This window comes from Colletotrichum paranaense (genome assembly GCF_030867605.1).
Source record: "Colletotrichum paranaense strain IMI 384185 chromosome Unknown Scaffold_1.1, whole genome shotgun sequence".
Taxonomy (NCBI): domain Eukaryota; kingdom Fungi; phylum Ascomycota; class Sordariomycetes; order Glomerellales; family Glomerellaceae; genus Colletotrichum; species Colletotrichum paranaense.
The window spans coordinates 2,576,802-2,601,570 of NW_026848959.1; the positions used below are offsets into that span (position 1 = coordinate 2,576,802).

General features: G+C 55.2%; 6 protein-coding genes across 6 annotated transcripts; 3 read left to right on the top strand and 3 right to left on the bottom strand.

The window, feature by feature from the left end:
- Window positions 1-1,619: 1,619 nt before the first annotated feature.
- Window positions 1,620-3,096, bottom strand: CPAR01_00930 (PNG1; the record flags this gene model as incomplete). Its single annotated transcript, XM_060485220.1, has 2 exons — window positions 1,620-2,499; window positions 2,555-3,096. 2 exons carry the CDS (start codon window positions 3,094-3,096, stop codon window positions 1,620-1,622), a joined length of 1,422 nt encoding a protein of 473 aa, XP_060356077.1.
- Window positions 3,097-3,339: 243 nt separating this feature from the next.
- CPAR01_00931 (uncharacterized protein) lies at window positions 3,340-3,480 on the top strand (the record flags this gene model as incomplete). The annotated part of the gene is made up of 1 exon (XM_060485221.1): window positions 3,340-3,480. One exon carries the CDS (start codon window positions 3,340-3,342, stop codon window positions 3,478-3,480), a length of 141 nt encoding a protein of 46 aa, XP_060356078.1.
- Window positions 3,481-4,948: 1,468 nt separating this feature from the next.
- CPAR01_00932 (uncharacterized protein) lies at window positions 4,949-5,203 on the bottom strand (the record flags this gene model as incomplete). Its single annotated transcript, XM_060485222.1, has 1 exon — window positions 4,949-5,203. The coding sequence occupies one exon, from the start codon at window positions 5,201-5,203 to the stop codon at window positions 4,949-4,951; it is 255 nt and encodes an 84-aa protein (XP_060356079.1).
- Window positions 5,204-13,342: 8,139 nt separating this feature from the next.
- On the bottom strand, window positions 13,343-16,078 carry CPAR01_00933 (U3 small nucleolar RNA-associated protein; the record flags this gene model as incomplete). Its single annotated transcript, XM_060485223.1, has 2 exons — window positions 13,343-15,048; window positions 15,103-16,078. 2 exons carry the CDS (start codon window positions 16,076-16,078, stop codon window positions 13,343-13,345), a joined length of 2,682 nt encoding a protein of 893 aa, XP_060356080.1.
- Window positions 16,079-17,597: 1,519 nt separating this feature from the next.
- Window positions 17,598-19,156, top strand: CPAR01_00934 (nicotinate phosphoribosyltransferase; the record flags this gene model as incomplete). The annotated part of the gene is made up of 3 exons (XM_060485224.1): window positions 17,598-17,793; window positions 17,896-18,955; window positions 19,024-19,156. The coding sequence occupies 3 exons, from the start codon at window positions 17,598-17,600 to the stop codon at window positions 19,154-19,156; spliced, it is 1,389 nt and encodes a 462-aa protein (XP_060356081.1).
- Window positions 19,157-20,717: 1,561 nt separating this feature from the next.
- CPAR01_00935 (uncharacterized protein) lies at window positions 20,718-24,365 on the top strand (the record flags this gene model as incomplete). Its single annotated transcript, XM_060485225.1, has 2 exons — window positions 20,718-22,026; window positions 22,078-24,365. 2 exons carry the CDS (start codon window positions 20,718-20,720, stop codon window positions 24,363-24,365), a joined length of 3,597 nt encoding a protein of 1,198 aa, XP_060356082.1.
- Between the last annotated feature and the right edge of the window lie 404 nt (window positions 24,366-24,769).

Below are 24,769 nucleotides of genomic sequence, written 5' to 3' on the forward strand. Positions count from 1 at the left end.
GCGGAACCCCCCCTCTCTTACGATATGGTGTCACGGCTCTCAGAGGCAGAAAGAACCTCGCCCACAACACGTGCTCTCCTGCCTTGCCTTGCCTTGTCTCGCCTAACCAACCTTGAATGCATACCTCGCCTCACCTGGGCTGAATCACGCAGGCTGTGGCTGCGTCACACATCCAGGCCAAGATCCAAACTTCCTACTTAGAAGCCATGGAAGCCTAGGCGGGTGGTGAACCCGCTGTAGCGCCACCGCCAGCCAAGAAACCGCAGCCCGGCGCGGCAAAAGCCCAATGCCAAATGCCAATGCCGCCATCTTCAACGGGAACCACTTCCATTCCACAGCAGCGCTCTAGGTATCGATACACTAAAAGCCAAGATATGAAACGGGGCGGGCGCGCGGATCGGAAGAGATCATAGATCAAAGTCGGGTTTGGATAAAATAATGGGGGGTGGACAGTGGACTACCAACAAAACTCCACTTTTGAGATGCACCGCACCGTCAACTTGCATCAACCTCACCGACATTGAGGCAATTCTATCATGAAGGCATGGCCATGGTGGTACGATTCCCTTGCTTCTTTGAAGCTGTATTCGCTTCGTATGAGCTCGATGACTATGTTAGGATAACTTGGGAACATCGATAGATGCACGTTCACATTGCATATTGTTGGGGACAGTATTGAACGTTTCAAACTTTGGTAAATTTGCTTTCTAAATCCTGCGGACATGGCTTCTCAAGCTCGCGGTCCGGATGTCTCCATCTACGTCCTCTCCTCAGAGGGACAAGAGAAACAAAAAGTTCTCTTTGAGAAAAATAAGTAAATAAGAAAAAAACTTCTTCAATCGTCAACTCCATTTCGGCCAGATGGAAAGCGTATCTGGTGCCTTTCATCGCTCATGCAAAAAAGACTCGAAGATGCAACACAACCCAGCGTACACGTGTGGAAGTCCCCGAAACGCCCCTTCCAGAAGAATCTCGGCGCGATGGTGAGCCATTGCTGTCCCTTGGCTTCGAACCTCGATCGCCGGCTTCCTCTCCCTTCTGCCTCGTGTCGTGCGAGGCAGATTTGTTTATAAAAGTGACCAGGCAAGCCCTGCCTATTCCATGGTTGCGCCTGTTACCGCCGACATCCAGCGGATGTCCAACGCGCGATATTTTTCGACAAAGGAAATGAAGCGAAGTAAATGAGGTGGTGGTAGATACATTTCGAGCCCCGTTGCCCGATGAGATCGATGCGATATCCAGAGTGTGATGACGATCAGATGTGTACGGCCGTCTGAAAAGTGGTACCGAGTTGTGATATATAGGGACGGAGCGCCGGTCTATGATGCCGTTGTTTTTTGTTTTCAATGTATCGGATTTAGGTAGATTAGACATAGAAAATATTATCATTGCCTTGATTGGTGCTGCACATTTGCGCAAAAAGCCGCTCATCATGGCGGGTGAGCGGCGACGACCTCGGGGCCATGGAGGTGGGGGGTTCTGGCATCCACTGGGTATCTTGAAAAAAGTAGCAGATATTGCCAGCCCGCAAAAGAAGTGGCCTCGGGTCGGCAGGAGGTTGTGTGGCGGGTATGCCATCGTGTGAGTTAAATCGTGGTCGCAGAGCTTGCGCTCATGCTTCAAGGCAGGTCGCGGCGGCGGCTCGGGTCGTGCGGGGGGAACTGGTGATGCCTTGCGTTTGCGTTGGCCTGTGCCGCGAGGTACTCCGCGGATCCAGTCTGGCGACCGGGCTGCTCAGCAGGCAACTTGGTGTCGTCGCGTCGTTGAGGAGCTGCTTGACGGGGAGGGGGTGCGCTGCTCGCCGAAGGGCTGGGCATTCCAGGAACGAGGTCGGTGACAGCCTGGGCAATAGACTTGATGACATATCCCCGAAGCTCGCGGTCCTCGCGGCTATCCTCCTTCTCGAGTCTGAACTTTTCATCCTTGTTCATGTTGCCGCGACGCAGGCCTCTAATCTCGTTCAGGATGTAGAGCAGGACCTCTTCGGGACATCTGTTGCGCTCTGCACAGAAATCGCTCTTGCGTACGTATCGGCGGGTGACATCGGTGGCGCCATCAATAGAGAAAGCGATGCAGTAGGACATCTTCTTACCCCAGCCCTCGGTGTAAAGGCGCGGGTTGTCCCATGCCTCCTCACAGGCGTCGACGTGGACCCATCGCTTCTGGTGCTCGGAGTATACCTCAGTCCAGACGTGGTCCTCTGCGTTCCAGATCCAACGAACTCTGCCTCCCATGGCACGGCAAAGCATGCTGAAGCAGTTCGCCCACTCTCCAACACGTCCTCTGCGGGTATGCAGTAGTCTCCAAACATCGCCGTACCTGGGGAATCTTTCGTAAGCGCCGCAGTCTCCGGCTGAGCATTTGTAGAGCTCGACTCGAAGTGCACCGCATGCACTCTCGTCGGGCGTCGGGGGCGTCATGCCTTGGGCGATTGTGGGCGAAAGGCATACAGGGCACGGGGGGTTGTTGACCCAGGTGAAGAATGATCGCTTGAACCATCTGAATAGACAATTAGACTGTGTTCAAAGAATCCAAGTGGAAACATCCAGCTTACCTCAGTAGTGCGCGGATAACGCAATCTTGGTAGCCCCAAGTGGCTTTGCGTCCATCTCCCATACTCTCAGCCTCGGCCTGCATCACTTGGCACTCCTCTTCCGCCTCGCCGTATATCCGGTCGAGGGGTATGCACTGCAGAGCCTCGTCCAACAAACCAGGGTTTTCGTACTTTGTCGGAGTGAGAGAAAGACTGATCATCAGGTTGCGGAATTTTTGTGAATCGCGGTCGTGGGCGGCGGGTGGTGTGGGAATCTTGGGAAGGTGGCGAGAGTAAGCAGGTGGTGTCGGCGGCATTGGTGTTGAGCTGTGTGAAGTTGAAGGTCGACCGGGACCGGGTGATGCGAGACCACGGAGGTTGGCACTGCTTGCGCTCTCTCTGGGTTGAGGAGTGCCTTGGCGAGAGGTAGTTCGAAGTTCGGTCATACGCTTGTCACGAAGAAGTGACTCGAACTTTACCCTTAGGTCGCGAGCCCACTCTTCGCCGTACTCTCCATCGCCGTTCGGGGGGCCTTCGCCCGGGGGGTAACCGTGGCCGTCCATCTCAAAGTCGTCGGTGGTTAAGTGGATGCTAATGTTAAGAGTGTCGAAGAAGGGAGGAGAAGAAACGGATAGAGAGTCTTCGACGGAACTCTCCCGGTGGTCGTCGGGTAGTTGAATCGTATTGGTGTCAGATCAGGTCGGCGAGATGGGTTGACTTAAAGAGTGGAAGTCGTCGTCGTCGAAATTGTTAATCGTCGAAGGCTGCGCAACTGATGTGTCTTCCAGTCGGGCTTGGAGCTGCCTATGGCGTTGTTCCCAAAGCCGAGTTGCTTCTCGTCTGCTAGTTGGAAGAGTCGAGGCTCGGCACTGTCGAGAGTTCCTGAGCCAAGAGTTTCTAGCTTGGACTTCCGGGTCGGTCGGGAGTATTTCAGGCGTCGGTCATGAGGGTGAATGCGAGTCCCAGCGAAGCGATCGTGGCCGCTACGGGAGAGTATTTGTTGGTTCGCAAGATTCCGTGCCTTGTCGTCGGTAGAAATCGAGAATCGAATTTCAGTAGGCGAGTGAAGTGCGGTGTCGAGAAGGAAGGGATGGGATGGGGGGGGATGGGGGTGTTGAAAGGGTTGGTAGCGGGCGGAGAGGAGGGTGCGATTGGGGAGTGGGCCGCCAGGGGAATTGATGGGAGCAAAAGAGCGGACGTAACGTACGCCAGCAGTATCCGTAAGGTAGCGAGCAAGCGTACGTAGGTAGGTAGAGGTGGGAGAGAAGTTGCGTTGCGTTGCGTTGCGTGTGCTGCGTCTGCGTAAGGCGTAAGGTGGAAGAGAGGAGTGAGGAGTGAGAGAGAGGCAAGGGAAGTGGAAGGGGTCAAGGTCCAGGTCCAGGGGGGGAGGGGTGTGTATTCAGAAGAGTAGACTTTTGGACACGCAAAGGTGACAGAAAAAGAGGCAGAGAATGGTAGCGAGAAAGGAAGAGATGTGAGTGTGTGAGGCAGAGAGAGAGAGGGCGAGACTGTGAGAGAGGCACAGAACAGAGGGGGGAGTGTACGGTGGGAGCGGGAGGAGTGCGAAAAGCAGCAGAAAGCGTACGCACGCCGCTCTCTGGCTGGCTCCTCATGGGCGGTTTACGCGTAAGCTGTGCAACTCGGGCCAATGGCAGGGGCCAGATCGCTCCAGAGTGGATCCCGCTCAATCCGCCCCGGCACGTACCACGACTCCGTCTTTTCTGTCCCAAGTGAGCAAGAGCAATCCAGAAGTGTGCCTTCCCTCTCTCCTTCCTGTCTGCACCTCGCGGATGTACTGTACCTCGTGACATGTATCTTTTCCAACCCTTGTACCTAAGTACCGTATCCATCTTACCTAAGGGATCACGAGTCTAGTGAGCCAATCACAGCCATCTCACTCCTTGCTCTTTTCTCCATTTTGGCGGATTCTCTCGCTCACGTACTCCCGTACTCCCGTCCCCCCCGCCACTGGCCAACGACAACACTCAATCATCAGTCAGACGGCTCTCTTTCTCTCCAGACTCCCAGTCACCGTGTCCTATGGCTTCACCCTCGACAAGCACCTGGTCCGGCTACTAGTGACGAATCCTGAATAGAGCCGGTCTACCTTACGTACTGCCCTGTCGCCGTCGCCAGCTTACCTATCCAACGTCCTCCCGTCCTCCTCCCACATACCTTTCTCGCGCCAAGCCCTTCTTGGGCTGTTCAGAGGGGCACAATTTCGAGCTGCGACTCTTTTGCGGTCCTTTCACATCCTTTGCTCTCGTTTGTGCCAAGGCTTGCGCTGCTCTAGCCTCGACGGAGTGCCCTCTGCGGGCAACAATTTCGAGAAAAAGCCAGGCAACGGCGACGCACTCCTCCCCGGTGACGACGGCCGAACGGTCCCTGGGGGCGGAGAAGCCCCCCTTCCGTATCCTACCTACGCAATATACCGACTTGAACTCTGGAGACGCTGTAATTACATTCACGGTTTGCTGGTGACGATTCACGATAGTTTACCTGCTCGTAACTCAATTGCGAATCCGAGCGAGGCTGACGACCTGCGACGACGATGGCAATATTGTTTCTTCTTCTTGGCACCCGTTCTACGGGTTGTGGGCGATAGAGGTTCATCAGATGGACACGATGAAGCCGAAACAAGCAAAGAAACAAACACCAACCTGAGAACATCCACAGTCTGCTGTCCACAGCAGCTCCATGAATGCAAACCAAACATTGGAGATTACTTGTAGGGTACGAATACATACGACAAGCACGTTGTAAGTACGGACCAGATTTTCACCGAATTCCCATCCGCATCCGCGAATACCATCACTTACACTCGGATACAGTACATACTCCCAGCTAGTCCATTCACCTCGAGAATGCAGACCACACCACACGGCAACGAGGACGGACATTCAAAGGGGACAAGCCTCACTGTCGCACCCGATGTACCGGTACCTCTCGCTTGTACCTAATTAAAGGTTCTGTCACTGGCCAGCGCCAGATCCCACCTCTCAACCTTAGTCGAGTGGGCACCGCATCCCTCCCCTCCGTGCCCTCCACTCCTCCAATTCCTCGCTCTTACGGTTCACCCTGGCACTCTTGGAGAGGGACGACAGAGGCGTGAGGTCTAAGGAGTACCTCTCACACACACCCGCCCACACACTTTTCTCACTGTGACGGGTCTCTGGCAGCCCCGAACTGTGATGACGAGGCGTGGCTGAGGTCTATTTCCAGCATCTGCCCCAGACCAATTTGGGCTGCTCGCCAAGACTTTTACGCAAGTGTCGGCGGAAACAAGACCCCAGATTGGCCCCCCTCGTCCCAGATCTGTGGCTCAGCCGGCTCCCCAAAGCCTCAAAGCCTCACTCTCAGCACCGCTTTCTTGTTGATTGCCCGCCGCAGCACAAATCACCTGTGGCAGTGGTAGTGGGCGGCCAGCGGCAACCAGCAGCAGCAGCAGCAAACCACAGTCTACCCAGTACACTATAGGCACTCACTACACGCACGGCGCCGCTCTGTTCCCCCCTCCCAGGCACCTCTTTAGGCACTCTGAGACAGCAAGACTCGACGCTCTCTTCCGTCTGTAACTGAACCAGAACCTTGGGGAGGGAAGAGGCCCACGGAAGGCGGCAGCTCCGGCGCCAGGCGGCTGCCGGCCGTGGATGATTACGACGACGATGAGCACTTGCTGCCATCCGTGCCAGTTGTCGACACTTTCAGCATCTACATCCGTACATAGTATCCGTACTAGGTATTGATTTCTCGCCAGCATACGCGGAGGAGCCGGGGATGCGTCGATGAAGCAGGACTTACATGCTACGACTCTAACTATACAACCTATCCGAGTCCCGAGCAATCGAGGACCCATAATGTCATGAGAGATCGATCATGTCACAAAGGGCCGGCACAACACGGTTGAGAAAGGATGGCGATGACAGTGGCCGACTGTCACTCCAATTTTCCACTTTGCACTCTCGCGCCCGGCAACTACGTCCAGAAACAGCATCCTTCGTCGCCAATCCCTCGCCAGTCCACCTCATCTTCTTCGCCGCTGCACATCATTACCCTCATTGCGCACTAACCAATCTCCCATATGCACCTCAGAGGCCAAAAAGTTCTTCGATGGGGTTAATCAAATCAACCACGCCGCCACGACCCTCCCGCTCACGGTCTTTTTGCAAAGACATGCTAAATTGCCCGACAGGCAGCGCGACATTTGCATCCGTCCACGAGGATTCGCCATTTGAGACCAGCTCCGACCATCAAACCAACGGTCACTTCAGACTGGCGCCAAACGCCAAACCTGTACTTAGTATCCCGTGATAAGGAGAGTTTGCTCCAGTATCGCCTACTTGCACCGTAATGCGAATTTCTTACTGGATGACTGGTTCGTCGCCGGCTGCGGCACACCATCTCGCCTCGCTCCTTTCGCGTCTCTCTCGGCCTTCTGGACCCCTAAAACTTTGTCTCGAGAACCTGGGCAGCTAGGTTGTCCTTATGGGTGAACCGACCTGGTCCCGTTTCGTCGTCGTCCTTGACCTCAAATTCTCGCCTGTGGCTAGTGTCATCCAGAAACCCTCCAGGCCCCCCCACCCATGGCGACGACGACGACTCAATTCCAGCAAAACCAGAAAAAGCTTCAACAGAGTGCGGCACCTTTAATTCGTACTCTCTTTTCTTCCACCCGAGCTCCCATTGGTCTTTAGCTCCCATCGGCAAAGGCGCCGCAGGGGCTTGACGACTATCTGCACTCTATTTCAGTCAGGTACGCGCTCGAGAAGTCGGATGTATTTGGGTCCTCCCAGTTGTCAGAAACACCCCGGCCTCAAGGTTCTGCCCCATTCGCCTCCCACTCAGCCTCGTTTTCCCCTCCTGGTCCCGGTCTCTACGAAGGGCATTTCGCCTATCCAATTTAGCTGGCCACGTTTCCCCCGATCCCCGCATGTGGTTCCTGTTCTCACGGACTCGACTCGTACGAATTGTGCATGGCGGAGGCAAGGTGGTTGACCTGATGAACGACTGTAGCCTCGTCTGTAGGCGGCAAGCCGTATTACCTTATCGACGCCCGTCTTTCGGACAAACTTCATAGGCGACAACCTCTTGGAGCTTCTTCGGCGGGCCAGGTCTTCCCGAAATCTTCTAGCGGCCGCCCTGAACCATGATTGATAGACTCTCCAATCCTAAGAGATCCTCGCCCGATCCAGGTCTGATCCCACGTCAAATCCTCCTGTCTGTTACGTGTGCTTGCGTAAACAGGTGGGCTCGTCAATCGTTCTCGCAAACTCAAATGTTCACAGGCCTACAGCGGTACAGACTGCTGCTATCGTCTGCGGCATGCCAACGTCTCGCCCCTTTAACTCGACTCGCACAGGCTGGACGAATTGATTGACTTTGATGAGACGAACCAAGCAAGCTGGTATTCCTCAGACGGCATCTTGATGAAGACAATCATCCTCAGGCAGATGGATGACGAGTCAACGGGCGACGTGCTAGAGCAGAAGCCCAAATGGCGTCCGTGACTCCGTACGCCGCAAATTGTACCCGCTCGGCGCCATCAAGCCCGATTCTTACCATTCTGGCCATGCTCGAATCTTGGCACCTCCCCGGCTGGGCATATTGATACTATCGCCAACAGCAGCAAGGATATCGATATCTGTTGCGGTTTACGTCCCAACGATTCCAAATCTCACGGTCGTCCTTCTTGGGGACCCGTTCTCCAGGTTAAACTCCCCAGAGCCTGGAACAGAGGACCTGATCGACATCCACGATGGCTTTCTTTGGCACACAACTTCTGGGTGCGTGCCCGATGCGGCGACCCCCCCTTGACCCTGGGGGCGTGGGCCTTAGCGGCTCAGTGACGCGTCATCCACCTTGTCTCACATCGGCGCTCCAATGGTGGCTTGCGTGTTGTTCCTAAACCCGTTGCCACCCCACATCAGACTGCACTCCTTTCGTCTCGAACTGCCACAACTTCCCACAAGGTCGTAGACAAGCGACTCTGTAATTCTCCATAATGCCTTATTCACAAATTAGAGAGCAAAACACCAGAGCTTCCAGCGAGGGGCGGGCACGGAAACACCTCATTCCCTACTGGACTGCCACTTTACCTACAGGTACCAAAGCTTCCTGGGGCTCAGGAAACCTCTCATTCCATCAGTCCACATCGGCTTTCGGCAGAGTTGCCAAGGGGGCTTGCATCGTGACCAGCCAATTACACTTCTCCCACCTCCCGTCTGCAGAGTTCGGACCTTCCATATTTTCGTTCGGGCTGGTTGGTGTTTTGAGGAATTGAATGTGTGCGGAATGCTTTCAGTAGCTCAGATGATCGACCTCTCTTCAAGACATGGAAACGAAACGTCCCAGTGAAAACACCCAGTTGGATAGGCTGTTGTAACGTGCCGCCAGCGGGAAGGTTGCACGATGAAGGCATTTCATTCCATAATGGGACGAACGAGTGCTAACGACATCGAAAGTCTCTTATGGCCCTCCCGACCCTGTGAAGACATAGGCATCGAGTTGTACCTGGTCGAGAGTCGGCATAGCCCGATGGAACCGGGGACCTGATTGGATCGTCCTCATCCCGACTGAGAGAGCCGGACTCCGATTTACGCGAACTTCAAAATGAGAAGGGCTACGAATCCCTCTTCCTAGCATCCTGCCCATCAACCCGGCCTTGTCACGAGTGTGCAAGATCGCGACTCATGCTCTCACAAGACGTGTCGTTTACCTCCAGCACTCTCAGTTCCAGCACATTCAAATCATATTGGACTCCGCCCCGGGCTGCGTATTCGATCGTCCTCTTGGCCCCCATTTTGCCCCTTCCCTTGACCTGTGAAACCGGGTTGGCCATGATCCCAAATGTCGAGATGACGAACCATTGATTCGTCCAAGGTTTCGTGTCTCTGAATATTCGTTGCCTTTCGTTTCCCTTCACCGCTGCCCGCAGGCGCCCCGCCCCCAAGTTTCCGGGTGCCCTTTTGCATTCGCAATTACACGTTAGCCGCGCTTCAGATCCTTTCCGGATAAACCAGCCTCGGGATAGTCAAGCCACATCACTTATCGCTCAGTCACCCTCCGTGACTCGACGAGAGGAACAAACGGCGAGACAAAGCTCTGTCTACAGATGCCGTTGTCGTCGAACTGCTCTGTATTTCTCTCGGCCCTGCTACCCAGGCTCCCGGGGCTACTTGCGTGGTCTGACCCGGTCCATCGCCGTTTGTACACAAGGGAGGGGGGGCGGCCAAAAGAAACCTCGAGCGGGACGCGCGTACCCTGGACCCCTTCCGTCCCTCGCCGTTCCCCCCATGGATGCAGATCAGACTTGAGAAGGACGGCGACCGTCAAGACAATTTGGGCTAGTGTCATTCGATGCCCGCCCTCTAAACCTCTCTCAGTCGCCTTGCTCGCTCTTGTCCGCAGGCCAGATATTAAGGTATTGGTCTCTTTGGACAAAGAAGGGTGCCCTGGGCTGAGCAATACAACGAATCCCGGTGGGATATCTGGGCCAACCTCTATCCAGAGCCCCCGTTCTTTTTCATCCGGTCTTTTGGTTTTGGTCTTGCCGAATATGCTAATTGAAGCTGGTTGATAGGTTAGTTACCTGTGGCCTCGTCCGGGGGTTGGGCGTATATTACACCTGGTCCTTTACCGAGAGACTTCGAGAGTATGTCTCTGTGTTCGTACGGGACGGCGGTACCGTTCGGGGCTCGGGGGGACTTTGTTGGAGGAAGAATGGGAATCCACTCAGGCCACGACGCCAAGCGGATATTGGACCCTCCATCCCCCTCGCCCCCGTGTTAGAGGGCCGACGACAGCAACGTCAAATTGAGTGAGGCTCTTTCTTTGCGTCTGACTCTTGCTTCTTGTCAATGTCAGCACTGCAGCAGCGTGGTCCGGTCCAGCGCGGCTTTTGCGTGTAAGTCGTACACAAGCCTCGTGTCACGGGCAGAGTGATCTGGTATTTTGAGATTGGAAGATGACGCACACTCGTGGGCAACGGGTCGTGGGGGAACGTGGAGGAAGACCGAAGTCTGTCTTCCTTTCTCGGTGCCTTGTCCTACGGCCCCCTTGCCCTTGCCTGTCGGACTGTCGCCGCTATGATCTATCCTGTCCATCGTCATATCCCTCTTCAGACTTCGTGGGGTTCATGACCCGGCGACGCTGGACGCAGGAGTAGACTCCGGCTGGCGGGGGTTAGAGAGACACGGCAAGAAGCGAGGCTATCAAGGCGTCAAGGTTGGTCGAGTGGCCGACGTTTGACAGCATGGCGTGAACAGATGGAGATAGAGAGAGAGGGAGAGGCTTTGGCACTCCCCAACAGGGTTGGCCTCGACGGCGAGGTTGAAGCTTAAACTACGTAAGCCTGGTTTGGTTTCTGGTTTCTAGCTTTGACTTGGTGTCGGGCTACGCGGCTCTGGCCCCATCTGGTGTGTCCTCGATCCCGATACCCGTGGCGTCGATAACGTAAGTTTTGGCTTTCAATACCGGATGGCATGTAGGAAGTGGGAGAGCAAGGGAAACAGGGCTTGTCTTTTGCCTTTTGGGACGGATAAGGATTCTGGATGACGCTTTGCTGGCGAGTATCAAGCAGACGAGCAACAGAGAATGAGGCCCAAGGAGTGCGGACGGTCAACCCATATGCCGGCTCCTCCAGGTGTCCTCGATGGCCTCGCTTGTGAGCTTCTTGACGCTTTAGGCGGCCAAGTCAGCAGGCATGGTCGAGTGACTGATGGACCCGAACAGCCTTACCGTTCGTCCGTCTTACAAGCCGGTCGGTGTGTTCACCTATCACGGCGGGTATGCGGGCACTTTCTCCGGGTAAGCTCTGCTTCTCTAGAGGCTTAGACGCGCGGTACGGGAGGAAGATGGGCCGAGAGTGAAGCCATCACGTACTTTCTCGCTACTCTATCCTTGCCAAACTCGGGTCCTCTAGGCCTAGCGTCTACGGATACGGATACCTACATCATATGGGCTATGGAGTATGGACTATGGAGTAGGAAGTACGGATGCTTCCACCTCGCTCTCGTGTTGGACTAATGCTGAGGGCCACTCGTTTGTCGTCTCGCTACTACACCCCACGTCACGAAGGGTGGAGAGACTAGACGCAGGCAGGCAGGCTAGGAGGTGGAGGGACGAATATCCGTAAGGTCGCATGGTCATGTAGCCGACGCCGAGAGAGGAACGGTAAAACGGGGATCCTTGCCCTGGTCCTGGTCCTGAGCGTGTTTAGGTAGGTAGGCAGCCTTGCCAGGTTGATGTCGAATAGATATTAGATGGTAGACGACAACGGCTGTACGGCATGGGTAATATGAAGGTTTCTTTGTTTGTTGATAGGCGAAGTAGGCGATGTGGGCAATTTACGGATGTGCGAGACAAGCTTTTTCTCGCTTGGTGTTTTGGGAGGTAGGTGGTGGTGCCCATATTCCGAGGATGGCAAATACGGATTGACTTTCCGGCGCGAAGGGAAAGGTGGGAGAGTGTTTCGGATCTCTCTATGTTTGATGGAGTAGGTATCCATGGAAACTAGCATGGAGGTTTCTGTAGGAGTGATGTGGTGAATTGATGTGTTGAGTTTATCTACATTGGTGTTGTGACGTGCATCTATGTTTACGCGGAAACACTATCTCGATATCGTGATATTTGATGCGTGTGGATGTGGTGTTTAGTATTTGGTGTTGGGCATGTAATTATCAGATATTCAACTCTTCACTTCCCCCGCACCCTTTGTCTATCAAAAGACTTGTGAATTTAACATCTGAAATATGGAAACTAAACTTGACTTGTGTATCTGTACCCCGTCCTTATCCACAGACACATGAAGAAGGGGAACCTGAGTAAAAGCGAAGAGAAGACAGGTACACAAGAACTCAACCAATAGAGCAACTAGTTCGCCAAACAATATGTGTATTCCCGTAGTTGTATGACGAGTCCTTGGCTTGGCAGTCTATGTCGAATCAAGGCTAGGCTCGTAAGCTTATACCGTACAGTCCTATCCGATCTGGTCACTGCTTCACTGCCAAGACATACTGACGACGAAGGAATTGCGCGGCCTATATGACTTCCTGCTTACGCTGCAAAGAAGCTACCCATACGTTCTTGCATGCCCTTATTCTCGTTCTGATGTTGCCTTTTCTTAGTTACGTAGAGTATCTGTACACACAGTACCCTTGACTCTTCAACTACCACGTATCCCTCGCTGCTCTCCCTTCCGTCGCCGGGGCAAACTCAAGGACCCCTCCGATATCAATCACCAGATCATTCGGGGAACCTATAAAGACATATCGGCCGGTCGTCATGGTGTCTATAAAAGATGGAAGAGAGAGAGAGGGAGGCAAGAAGCAGGATTGAGCAAACCAACCCACGAAGACTAGTCGAAGCGAGTGGCGTAGGCAATATAAGAGAGAAAGTGTACAAAAAATAAAAAAGTCCCATCTACATCCATTCGATGCTATACTTTTTTAAGTCTACCTCAAGTACCCTTTACACAAGAAAGATTTTCAGATCCTAGGAACAAGTAGCGCCGAAAGAGAACCGAGATAGGTACCTAATGCGACATGTGCAGACTAAACTTGGAATCTTGGGCGATACCCTCGTTGAGTAAGTCGGGAGATGGGTGTAAGACAACGAACTACTGCCTGACTGAATATCTTCAGACCAACAGTAGTGGCTCGAGGGAGCCACATGGCCCAACGTGTCAACGTCCACTCTCCCCCTTCGTCCACCGGACCTAGTCCGTCCAAGCCTAATCCCATCTCTTAACCGTTTTTTTTTCAACGACCACTAAACACAAGGTACCTCAAACAGAGACAATCATCCCCCCTTTCACCTCTCCCACTCGTTGGCACCAAAGTATCTCGCAGGGAGATCCACCTCCCAAATAGGCCTCTCAACAAGAACAGCCTCAAGCGAAGGCGTCTCACCCTTCTCCCCGTCGGCTCCGGCTCCCGCAGCGCCAGCAGCGCCAGCAAGGGGCGCTATGCCCAAGATGGGACGGTACTTGTACGTGTACCACCACCTCGTCTTTCCCTCGGCGCCCGCCTCCGTCTGCGTCTCGCGGTTCCGGTTCCGCAGGGCCGCGAGCTCGCCGCCCTCGCTATCGCTGGCATTCTCCCGCTCGTTCTCGTCGTCGGAGTCGCTGGTTTCAGCACCGTCAACGTCCATGGCGTCCTCGTCCTTCGCAGGGGCGTTTTTCTCAATGTCGTCCTGCCATTCCTTGCCGCCGGCCTTGGAGCCGACGAAGCGGTCGACTTGCTGCGGGACGATCGCGCCGACTTCCATTCGGGCTCCGGCGCCGCTTTCGGGGCCGCCTCTGCGCTTGCGCTTCGTGCCGGCCGCGTGCGGTACGAGGGCGTTGGTGGGATCCTGGTCCGCTGAGCCCGAGGGGATGCCGAGGTCCTGGGAGAGGTCGAGCATGAAGAGGAAGGAGACGCCGTAGATCCAGATGCGGGGGCCTTGCCAGAGGAGACCCTTTGCCAGGTCGCGGGTGTCGCGGATGGTGGCGGGGAGTCTGGAGATGGGGTTGCGGCGGGACCATGAGGTGAGGGAACCGGCGACGGGATGGAAGGCGAGGATGTGCCACGCCGTCGTGACGGCCACGAGGGTGTAGTCTGTCGTCGAGGCGCCTTCGGTGGCGGCGACGGTCTCGTCTGAGAAGGAGAGCACCACGGGCGGCGCGGGGAGTCTGGGGATGAGGGCTGAGCGGGGGTTACGAATCCAGCTCTCGGTTGAGGAGGTGTCATCCTCGTTTGTCGAGTCCTCGCTGCCAGAGTCCGATGACGCGGCTTCGTCGTCGTCTTCGTCTGAGGTGGTGTCCTGCGGGTTTCCGAGGACCCAGGTGTCGATGTAGCCGGTCAGATCCGCGGCTGCGAGCATGCGGCTGTCGGGCGAGAAGGCGAGCTGGGTGATGGTCCTCTCGTAGTTGCCGAGGCCGGCCTGGGGCTGCTGCTTGGAGGTCTTGCGGTCCAGGCGGCGGACGACGCGAGGCTTTTGGATGGTGATGGTGTTGTCGTCGTCGCTACGGATGACCTTGGCGATGAGGATCTTGGATCCCTTTTGGATGGCGGCGATATAGCTGCCGTTGGGCGACAGAATAATCTTGCTGGCGCCGTTTGAGAAGGTCTTGGGCACGGCAACGGAGGCGAGCTTCACGTCCGAGGGCTTTGTGGGGTTCTGGTGCTGCAGGTGGAAGGCCTTGACGTCGGTGCCGGTGGCGGCCACGAGGAATGAACCGTCCGCGGTGATTGCGGCCGAAGTGATGTTAGACTCGCCCTTGACGAGGATGGTCTTGAGGAGCTTGCGGTTGTTCTCGAGGTTCGCGTCTGCGTTGGCCTCGGCGCCATCCTCGCCGTAGAGGCCGTCGAAGGACTTTTGCAGCTTCCAGATGTGGATTTCTCTGTCCCACCAACCCACGACCAATCTTGCTGCCGGGGCGCTGGTGAGAGGCGGTGACTGGGGAAGACTAGAGAGGGTTCTGTGGTTCTCGCGGCCGAGCTCCTTGAAAGGAAGGACGACGGGGGAAGCGTCAGGGCCTTGGGAAGCTAGTTAGCAAGCGCAAAACGCATTATGAGACTGGGATATCTTACCTCCTGAAATAACAACGCTCATCTTGTTGCTCTCGAAAGAAGCCATGGCCTTGACGTCGTGCTCATGGTACTTTCTGCTCCAAACCTTGCCCCATCGGGCGCCTGAAGCACCAGAGGTCTTCTTGTACAAAACGGTACGACGGTCCATGCCACCGCTCATGATGGCGCTTCCGTCAGCACTGGTGGCAAGGCTGAGAACGTCCTGCTTGTGGCTCTGGATGCGCTGCATCTGCGTGTACGTCTTGCCGTCCCAGATACAGACCTGGCCGGTCGAGTCGGCCGAGACAATATCCCCGGAAGGCAGAACCTTGACGCTCCAGACAATGATATCCTTGGCGCCTCCAGCCAGATCGGCGCCGAGGGTCATGGTCCGCACCTTGTTGCCGTTGCGGGTATCGTAGGCGCAGATGGTGGAGTTGGAGCAGCCAACAACGACGATGTGGCGCGACTGGAAGGCAACGCTGACCATCTGGACCTTCTTGCTGGGAGACTTGACAAGCATACGCTGGAAGCGCAGGTCGTTGTCTTCGATGGAGTATATGGCGAGCATGCCGTCAATGGTACCAGCGACGAGACGCTTGACGGGATCGGAAGGGGAGGCGGGAGGCTGGGCAGCGAGGCACCAGATGTCGCCGTGCTGGCCGCTGGCGTGGCGCATGGGGCGGCCGGTCTCGAGGTCCCATTCCGTAACGGCGGAGGTGTATCCGATGCTGAAGAGACGCGAGGTCGAGTTGGCGTCGGGATCGTTGGCCCAGACGAGGCCGTCGACGGAGCGGTCTGAGCCGGAGCGGAGGACGGTCTCCTGGAGCCAGGAGCCGCTCAGCGGGTTCCAGATCTCAATGTCGCCATTTGCGCGACCGACTGCGAGACGGGTGGCGGTCGCTTGGGCCTTTGAGCGGGTGGAGGGGTGAGAGAAGGCGAGGGCGTTGATGGCGGAGGGCGGGTAGGGGACGAAGCGGCAGCGATGGAGGTCCATTGCGAAGGGAACCGTGGGTTGGCCTCGAGGCCTTGCGATCGTGGGTTCCGGTGGTCAATTGGTAGTAAGATTGATCGGCCCTATCGATCTCGCGAGGAGCAGCTGTTGAAAGCAAGCTCTTGGGGTTCGGCGTGGTGGTGGTGGTGAGGCTGGCGAGGTTTGGCGGGTTGCAGCTTGTCTTTTTTTTCCTGCGACCTCTGCTCGTCCTGCTTTGGCAAAAATAAAATAAAAAAAATCTACGGCTGCCAAAAAGTTTTGTCGGCGGTCGGAGGATGCAAAAAAATAATTAAGGTGTGGTCTGTGCGCCTTGTGCCCCTCCACCCCGCTGGCGGCACGCATCTGAGAGGACGAGAGCGCCAAGTCGCATCTCTTGAGTCTTGATTCCTGAAGGAGTTGGTTGCAAAGTATGATGCTGATAACTCTACCTACATGATGCTCAGTAAGGTTTATATCTATAATTACTATATTTCCGACTACAGGAGGTACATTTGTTATGTTGCTTCATATGTAAGGTACCTCACTCCGCAAAGAATGCGCTGATATTGCTGCTTATGTCATACTCTCGCTTACATAAGTCCATCGAGGAGCCACGGCGTCTTCCGCAGCGGCAGTCCAGAGAAGCATCCATTATTGGCTGCAAACATGGCTGGACCCTTTTCATCTGCAAAGGCTAAGGTGATGACTGCGCGCCAGTAAAATGCAACGATGGTTGCTGCTTGTTCTACCTTAGTCGTGGGAAGCGCGGGACCCGTCGAAACCGATGCGCCGGCCAACTCCGATGGTTGTCGTACTTGCGCTCTTTGCTTTAAACTCGACCTGGATATGTTTCGTGTCGTAATTACCTATCATTTGGTACTTGGTCAGTATGGTCATGAATGAATACCCAATATGTTCAACATGGTAAACATAGGTACCTTAGTAGACGTGCCAAGTGGGAAGTCACTTACCTTGATGGTCCCAATGGAAGTTGGAACTTTCAGGGATCCCTTGGCCCTTTTTTGCAGCCCCTCATTCCTTGTCTCCGAGTTGAAACTGCGACAACTAAAAGTCGCATGGGAACTTTGGCAACCCCTGCTCTCTTGCTCATCCGCTCGCCCATCTGACAGTGTGAATGCAAACCGACTGCGTAAGTCCATGAGTGTGCCTTATCAATCAGCTTCCGTCCCGTCACATTCCTGGGCATGAAAGCTTGCTGGTTTTAGGAGTGTCGTGCAGCAGCTGCCAAAAGTCCCACAGATTCGTCATCCTCCTCTTTCACAAGTACACAACCCCTCCCCCTCCCCCTCCTCCTCCTTGCTCCGAGCTTTGTCACGATCGCGCCGTTGTGACACGCGCATTCCGACCTCGCCTGCAGACTCTTTTTTTTTTTTTCTGCCAATCTTGCGTTGCAACCAACTCAGCCCTTTTTTCTTCTTTAATTGCATCGCATTGCAACCGCGACACCCACATTGCAGCGATTGCGCGGAATCCAGCCACCACCACCACCACCACCACCGACACACCACTACAATCCGCGATCATGGATTTCAACAGCTCGTCGCCTTTCCCCGAAGGCGTCATATCCTTCTTGGATACTGATCTCTATAAGCTGACGATGCAATGCGCCGTCTTCAAGTACTTCAAAGACGTCCCAGTATCCTATGCATTCACGAACCGCACACCCGAGAAGAAACTCTCGAGAGCTGCCTTTAAGTGGCTCCAAGAGCAAATCCGAAGTGAGTCCACAGAGAGAGAGAGAAGCCCCTCCAAACCTTCACCTACGACTATCGAGACGCAAAATACCTGTGACTGACTCACCCCGCCCTGCACCTGAACAGAACTTGGCAACATCTCCCTCTCCGACGAAGAATACCGCTTCCTCAAGACGCACTGCACCTACCTGACCGACGAATACGTCCAGTTCCTCAAGGAATTCCGCCTGCGGCCGAGAGAGCAGGCCGTCGCGACCTTCCACCCCGTCGGCGACGACACGGGCGCCGACTCGGACATTGGCGACCTCCACGTCGAGATCAAGGGCGCCTGGCTCGACACCATCCTCTACGAGATCCCCCTCCTCGCCCTCACCTCCGAGGCCTACTTCCGCTTCATGGACACGGACTGGAGCTACGAGGGCCAGGAGGACCAGGCCTTCGCCAAAGGCATGCGCCTGCTCGAGGCCGGCTGCACCTTTTCCGAGTTTGGCACCCGTCGCCGGCGCGACTACCACACCCAGGCCCTCGTGTTCCGCGGCCTCGTCAAGGCGAGCAAGGAAGGGGAGAAGAAGGGCCTCAAGGGCAAGCTGACGGGGACGAGCAACGTGCACCTGGCCATGCGCTTCGGGATCCCGCCCGTGGGCACCGTCGCGCACGAGTGGTTCATGGGCATCGCTGCCATTCACAACGATTACAAGGCCGCGACGGAGCTGGCGCTGCGGTACTGGGTCGGCTGCTTCGGCGGTAAGCTCGGTATCGCGCTGACGGATACCTTTGGCACGCAGGAGTTTTTGAGGTCGTTCAGTCAGCCGGTGCACGCTCTCGATGGCGACGAGAGCAAGTTCAAGACGGCGGACGGGAGCAGGCTGTTGACGTACGCCGAGCTGTTCCAGGGCGTGCGCCAGGATAGCGGCGACCCGGCGGATTATGTCAAGATGTTGCGGACGTACTACGACAGCCAGGGGATCAAGGATAAGAAGACAATGGTGTTTTCGGACTCGCTTGATATTGAAAAGTGCTTGGAGTACCAGGCCATTTCGGAGGCGGCGGGCTTCACGCCGACGTTTGGCGTTGGTACGTTTTTGACGAATGACTTCAAGCATTTGAAGACGGGTGCCAAGTCGGTGCCGTTGAATATTGTTATTAAGCTGAGCTCCGCCAACGGAAACCCGGCAATCAAGATCAGGTCAGTTCCATCCCTTGTTGCTTCTCCTACTGCAATTTTGGTGTCGTGTGCTAACGGAGACTGTCCAGCGACAACATTGGCAAGAACACCGGTGACAAGGCGACGGTGAACAAGGTCAAGGGCGAGCTTGGTTACGTTGAGAAGGAGTGGAAGGGCGGTGACGAGACCCAGCGTTGGGGCAAGGACGAAAGCAAGGCATAGATATGTGGCGAGTGCCACTTAGAGCTCGTCTGGCGACAGATTATGCAAGAGCCAAGGAGGGAGGAATATATTGCAGGAAGGCACCTAGATGAGCATTACGAGACAAGGGCGGGAAGGCATGGTGGGATTGGAAACGCATTGATAATGACGGTAGCAGGTATAGACCTCGCGAGATACCTATTGGACAAATGAAGCAGTAACATATGGCCAGCAGAATTGGCATTGGGCGTTTCTTCCTTCTCCGTCAGATGTGTGCTGCTTGGGAATAGCAATGGCTCGATATCTTTGTGGCCTGCTCGCTTCTGTGATGAGTGTTTGAATATGTCGACCACGAGCAGAGCAATAGCCATGTGTGATCGATGCCATGAATTCCTCGGGGAAGCAAACCCAAGTTCAAGCTCTATCGTCTGACTTCTTGGCCATCTTACTGGTGTTTGTGCCTCGATAATTCCGGCCACCTGCTACTAAGAGTAATAAGATGTACTACTCAAAGCGGAAAGTCGACGTGAGAGGGAAGAGTGTCTCCAGTCTCACTACGAAGGGAACGTATTACTTCCTCCTTTCCAAATCCAGGAGCAAGGGAAGGTACTCCTAGGTGAGACACCTTCTTGCAATGAATGAGTGTTCAAGGCCAGGAAGGTCCCTTGACAAGATACCTGAGGCAGGTGAATATCACCCAGGAGCGGCCCCACCAGCACCTTCCCGCCTCCACGCGTCTCCTTCCTCCCAAGGAGGATGAGAGGGTACTTAGGGGGGCCTATTCGCCTTTCCTGTCACCAGCACCCCATCCGGCCATTTGGCCGGGTGGTTAGACTCTGACGCAGAGTCGATAGTAAATGAAATACTCCAATGGCTTCCGTGCTGGAAACGAGGGGCGCGCTGTTCGAATCCGAATAGGGGCGTGAATTATAAGGTCAGTATCCCCCCTCCATCCCTGTTTTTTTTTAACTTCTTTTTTTCCTTTTTGATTTTCATTCCAGTGTTTTCGCGGCCGGACGTTAATGCTTCTGATGTCCCAAAATCTCAACAGAAAGGTACACACACTTAGGGGCTGGTTCTTGACTTGCCCAAATGGAAATGGTGAGCGTACCATGAAAAGATGCAGGCAAGACTACTAGGTAAGATGCTCAATGTCAATGCCTACAGGCGTACTCTTCTTTCCCTCACATGATTGCAGAAAATGGAAGAGGACCATCCTTTCCTGCTCTCTTGAGCGTCTGACTTGAAATCTGGAAGGCCCTCTCTCATTCTTCCTCCACCACTTGCTTCCTGCTTTTCGCCCCTTTGTGAAATGAGCAGCAGCGGTGTGCCCAACATGACGAACCGCATATAATCCCCATATCCCCGTCCCATCCCAACTTCAACCTCTTCTTCTCTTCCATCCACCTCGTTTTGATTTCATTCTCTCCAACACATCACACTCTCGCTTCAATTTTGGCTCGTTTTCTTGGAACCCAAGTTTTGAACCTTCATTTCCTCGGGCAGTGCTGTCCATACAACACAGTCTCGTCATTCCCCTCATTCTATTCTCGGGCGTTTTCAGCAACAAAACACCATCATCATGCGGCTGCCTGGGCCCTCGATGCCCTCACAACGCCAAAGCCAGACCGCAGCCGGCATCGCTCTCGTTATCTTGGCCCTCTTCACTGCCTTTGCCGTGACCCAGGCTGTTCGACCATCCCAGGAAGAGTCCACCCTCTCTCAGAGGGACAACATCGTCCAGGCCAGGCAATTCCTTCCATGGATCTTTGGCGGTGGTCAAACTACCACCATTGCGAATCCTGCTCAACCCGCCATCACTACTCCTCTCCCTGCGGCTGCGCCACCCACCCCTAACAACCAACAACAGCAAGGTCCTCTTGGCGGTGTCATTCCTCAAGTTGGCCATAGCATTCCCAGTCTGCTCGCTTCTTTGACTTCAGCACTTGCAGCAGTGGTAACTCCGGTTCCATCCATCCTCAACCCTGGAAATGTCGTATCGGTTGTCACCAATGTTGCACCCGCGCCGGTTGTGTCCATACTCCAGCCTGGCGGCGGCCCCGTCATTCCAACAGCCATCCCGAATGTCGAAGGATCCAATGGTGGACTCCTGCCTCCGATCCAGAGTGCAGTCAACAGCATCGTCGGTGTTGGTGGCTCCGCTCTACCTCTGCCTGCCGGGTCTGGACTGCCCGTGCCTCTTCCGACACAAGTCGTTGGCGGCATCCCGGTTTCTGAGGTCACTGCGGCTATTGGCAACGGCGCCTCCATCATCACCGACATTCCAGAAGTGCTTGTCAGCGTTGTATCCTCCATTGTCGGCCATATTCCCTCAGCTGTTAACAACCTTCCCTCACTGATTCCGGTATCTGACATCGTCGGTGCCACCGCAGTTGTCCCAGGCCTTTCGTCTTTAGTTGCAAGTGTCCTGCAGTCAGCTTCAGTCATTATGCCGCTTCCAACGACAGCTCCTCGGCTCCCTGAAGACTTGCCTACCGACGGAAATCTTTGTACTGGAGTTCTGTATGAGAGCGGAATTCCTACTTTCATTACTGTTCCTTGCCCTAGGCAGTCTTCTCCTCCCGCCACGTCGGCGGCGCCTTTGTCTAACGCCCCAGCTTCGAATTCTGCAGTCGTCCCAGCAAACCCTCCTGCATCTTCTCAACCTGGCCTTTCCACTCCTGCAGCAACTCTGACAGCTGGACCTTCGCAGCCGCCTCCAACAGCATCGTCTCCGGCTGGTGGCGCAAGCGCTACTCCTCCTTCCAGCAATCCTACGACGCAAGCTGGAGCTGGAGGCCCTGGCAACAATGGCCATCCACAGAATACTGCTCCAGCAGGCCAGCCTCAATCACCTGTGCAATCTTCGAGACCGGTGGATCCTAAGCCAGGTAAGAGACAGTCTATCTCGATTTGCATAGTGTACTGACTAACTCCCCTAGCCAACCCTTCACCTGCTGCCACTCAAGCCCCCAACCAGGCAAGTAGCGGTGCAGGAGATTCGCCATCGGCATCAGCTCTCGCAGCCAGCCCCCTAACAACGTTGACTGTCGCTGCCGGGACAGCTGTCTCCAATCCCAACGGCGTGCCAGCCAACAGCGGAAACGGACAGAGCCCTTCTCCGACGTCTCAGGCAGGCGGCTCGGTCTTCGGAGTTGACGAGGGACAAGATCCTTCCTCTGGAAACAACATACCACCAGGCACACCAGTTATCCCCATTTCCGATCGCCCTGCCGTTGTCCAATGCCCTGCATGCCCGGCTTCCCCAGCAAAGCCTCTTTCCGGCTCATGTCCTTGCCCTGGTCGAGGCTACTCTTGTTCAGAGTGTCTCAATGGATGGTTTTGTCCCCCAGAGGAAACCCCAATGCTGCCAGCGCCCTGCGGAATGGGTTGGCCTTGTTACCACTGCAAAGGTGGCTGGTACTGTGCTCCCGACAGCAACAACATGGCACCCGCTGCCGCAAACGATCCTCCTGTCGTTGTGATCAAGACTGTGACAGCTTTTGTCGCTCCCCAACCTACTGGAATCGGCAATGGTGGTACCGGAGACGGTGGAAACACCAACGGTTCTGGCAACAGTGGTAATGGCAACGGGAGTAACGGGGGCAACGGCAACGGCAATAGCAATGGAGCGCCTGGCAACGACGACCCTGGCGCTGGCAATGGCGGCTCTCCGGCTGCATCTACGCCTTGCACGACGGCGAGCAATGGTCAGTACACCGGCCCTCCAGGAAATGGTGCCGGCTCGGCCCCCAATTCCATCCCGGACAACTCTGGCAGCGGCAATGGCAATGGAAATGGTAATAGCAACAGTAGCGGCAATGGCAGCGGCAACGGGGACGCAGGCAACGACAATCCTGGCAACCCCGCATCAACGCCTTGCACAACCACCGGTGGCCAACTCACGGATCCATCTGGGTCTGACGGTGGCTCTGGAGATGGTTCTGGAAACAGTGGTCCTGCAAACATCCCCGAACCACCGGCTGCATCTCCTGCTCCCCCTCCGTCCAATCCAAACCCTCCAGCTAGCCCTAACCAACCTCCCAGTCCCGTCTCCCCGGCACCTAACGGAAATCCTCCAGCTGGGTACGGTAGTTACCCTGCGAACCCTGCCAACGGTAACTCAAACAATGGACCTGGTAACGGCTCAGGCTCAGGTGCACCAAGCGGCAACGGAGCCCCTAGCAACACCGGCCCTTCAATTCCAGGACCCGGCAGCAACGCAGGTGCAGGATCTGGCAATGGATCTCCGGATAACCGTGAACCTAAACCCGCTCCTGAGGTTACTGGCTGGGAGTATCTTGGATGTTTCAAGGACTCTGCCGTTCGAACGCTCGATGGCGACCCATCCATCTTTTTCACAGGGAGCATGTCCAATGAGAAGTGCATTGCACATTGTGGCTCGATGGGTTTCCAGCTCGCCGGCACGGAGTACGGCAAGGAGTGTTGGTGTGGCACTGCGTTCCAGCTGGCCGTACGCATCCCGGAAGAGCAGTGCAACGAAGTCTGCGATGGTAAATCAACCGACATTTGTGGAGGTGACTGGGCTGTTACTGTTTACAGTAGAAGCGGCCGGGCTTTGAGCTTGCCGTCCGATGACGACGTTGCCAATGGCGCCGGCGGTGGCAACGGTAACGGCAATGGCAACGGCAACAGTGGATCCGGCACCGGAAACAATGGAGGTGCCGGCAACCCACCTTCTGCACCTCAGAATCCTGCTCCGGGACCTCCTGCGGCACCTCCTGCCGTACCCTCTGCATCACCTCCTCAGACACCAGGTCAAGGTCAGCGTCCACCACCCCCGGCAGGAAATCCTCAAGACAGCAGCACTCCTCCTGCGTCTCCAAACCCTGCACCACAGCCTCAGATCGACATTGCTTCTCTCATCCAGAGCATCATCAATGCGCTGCCCAAGGCCCCCCCTGATGGCGCATACGGCAGCAGTCTAGGAGCAAGGGACTCTGGGTCGTCTGACAGCAATGGACTCGCGCTTCCCGCCAACTCTGCGGTTCCCGATAACAGTGCGGGAGGTACGCCGATGATGGGTCCGGGTTCTATCAACCCTATGGAAGGACTCAGCCATTATGGTGACGAAAAGAAGGAGGTGCCAAGCCGGAACATGAAGCGCAGCAGTATCATAGGGCGGCGAGCGGCCGCGAAGTTTGACGGTATTGTCTGCGTTGGAGAAGATGGGAATGATGGCGATTGCTTGGCGAAGGCTCAAGTCTAGAAGGAAAGAAGTTCATGTTATCACGACGTTATCATCATGTATGAATTATGATCACGGATGCTGGGTTCTCGTTTCTGCACTTACGGTTACTGAAAGTTTTTGGTAAGAGGCGGGCTTTGACGTATGAATATTGCCTGGCCTCAGATAATGTAATGAAACATGACTTTGAACGTTCCATCTTGAAGATTACTGTTTAATTGATCTTCAAGCTTGTCCACTTTGTAATAAATCAGATGAGACCGCGAGGTCTAGAACTTGAGAATACACCCACCTCCGGTCCGCGTCCTCAATGCTCCCCGAGCTATCGTTCCCGTGGTGTGCGGTTGGCTTGCTGAATTGGACCATCCTAAAATTTCCATACCTGTTGAACACACTACAGAATAGTAGAAATATGAGATAGCTAA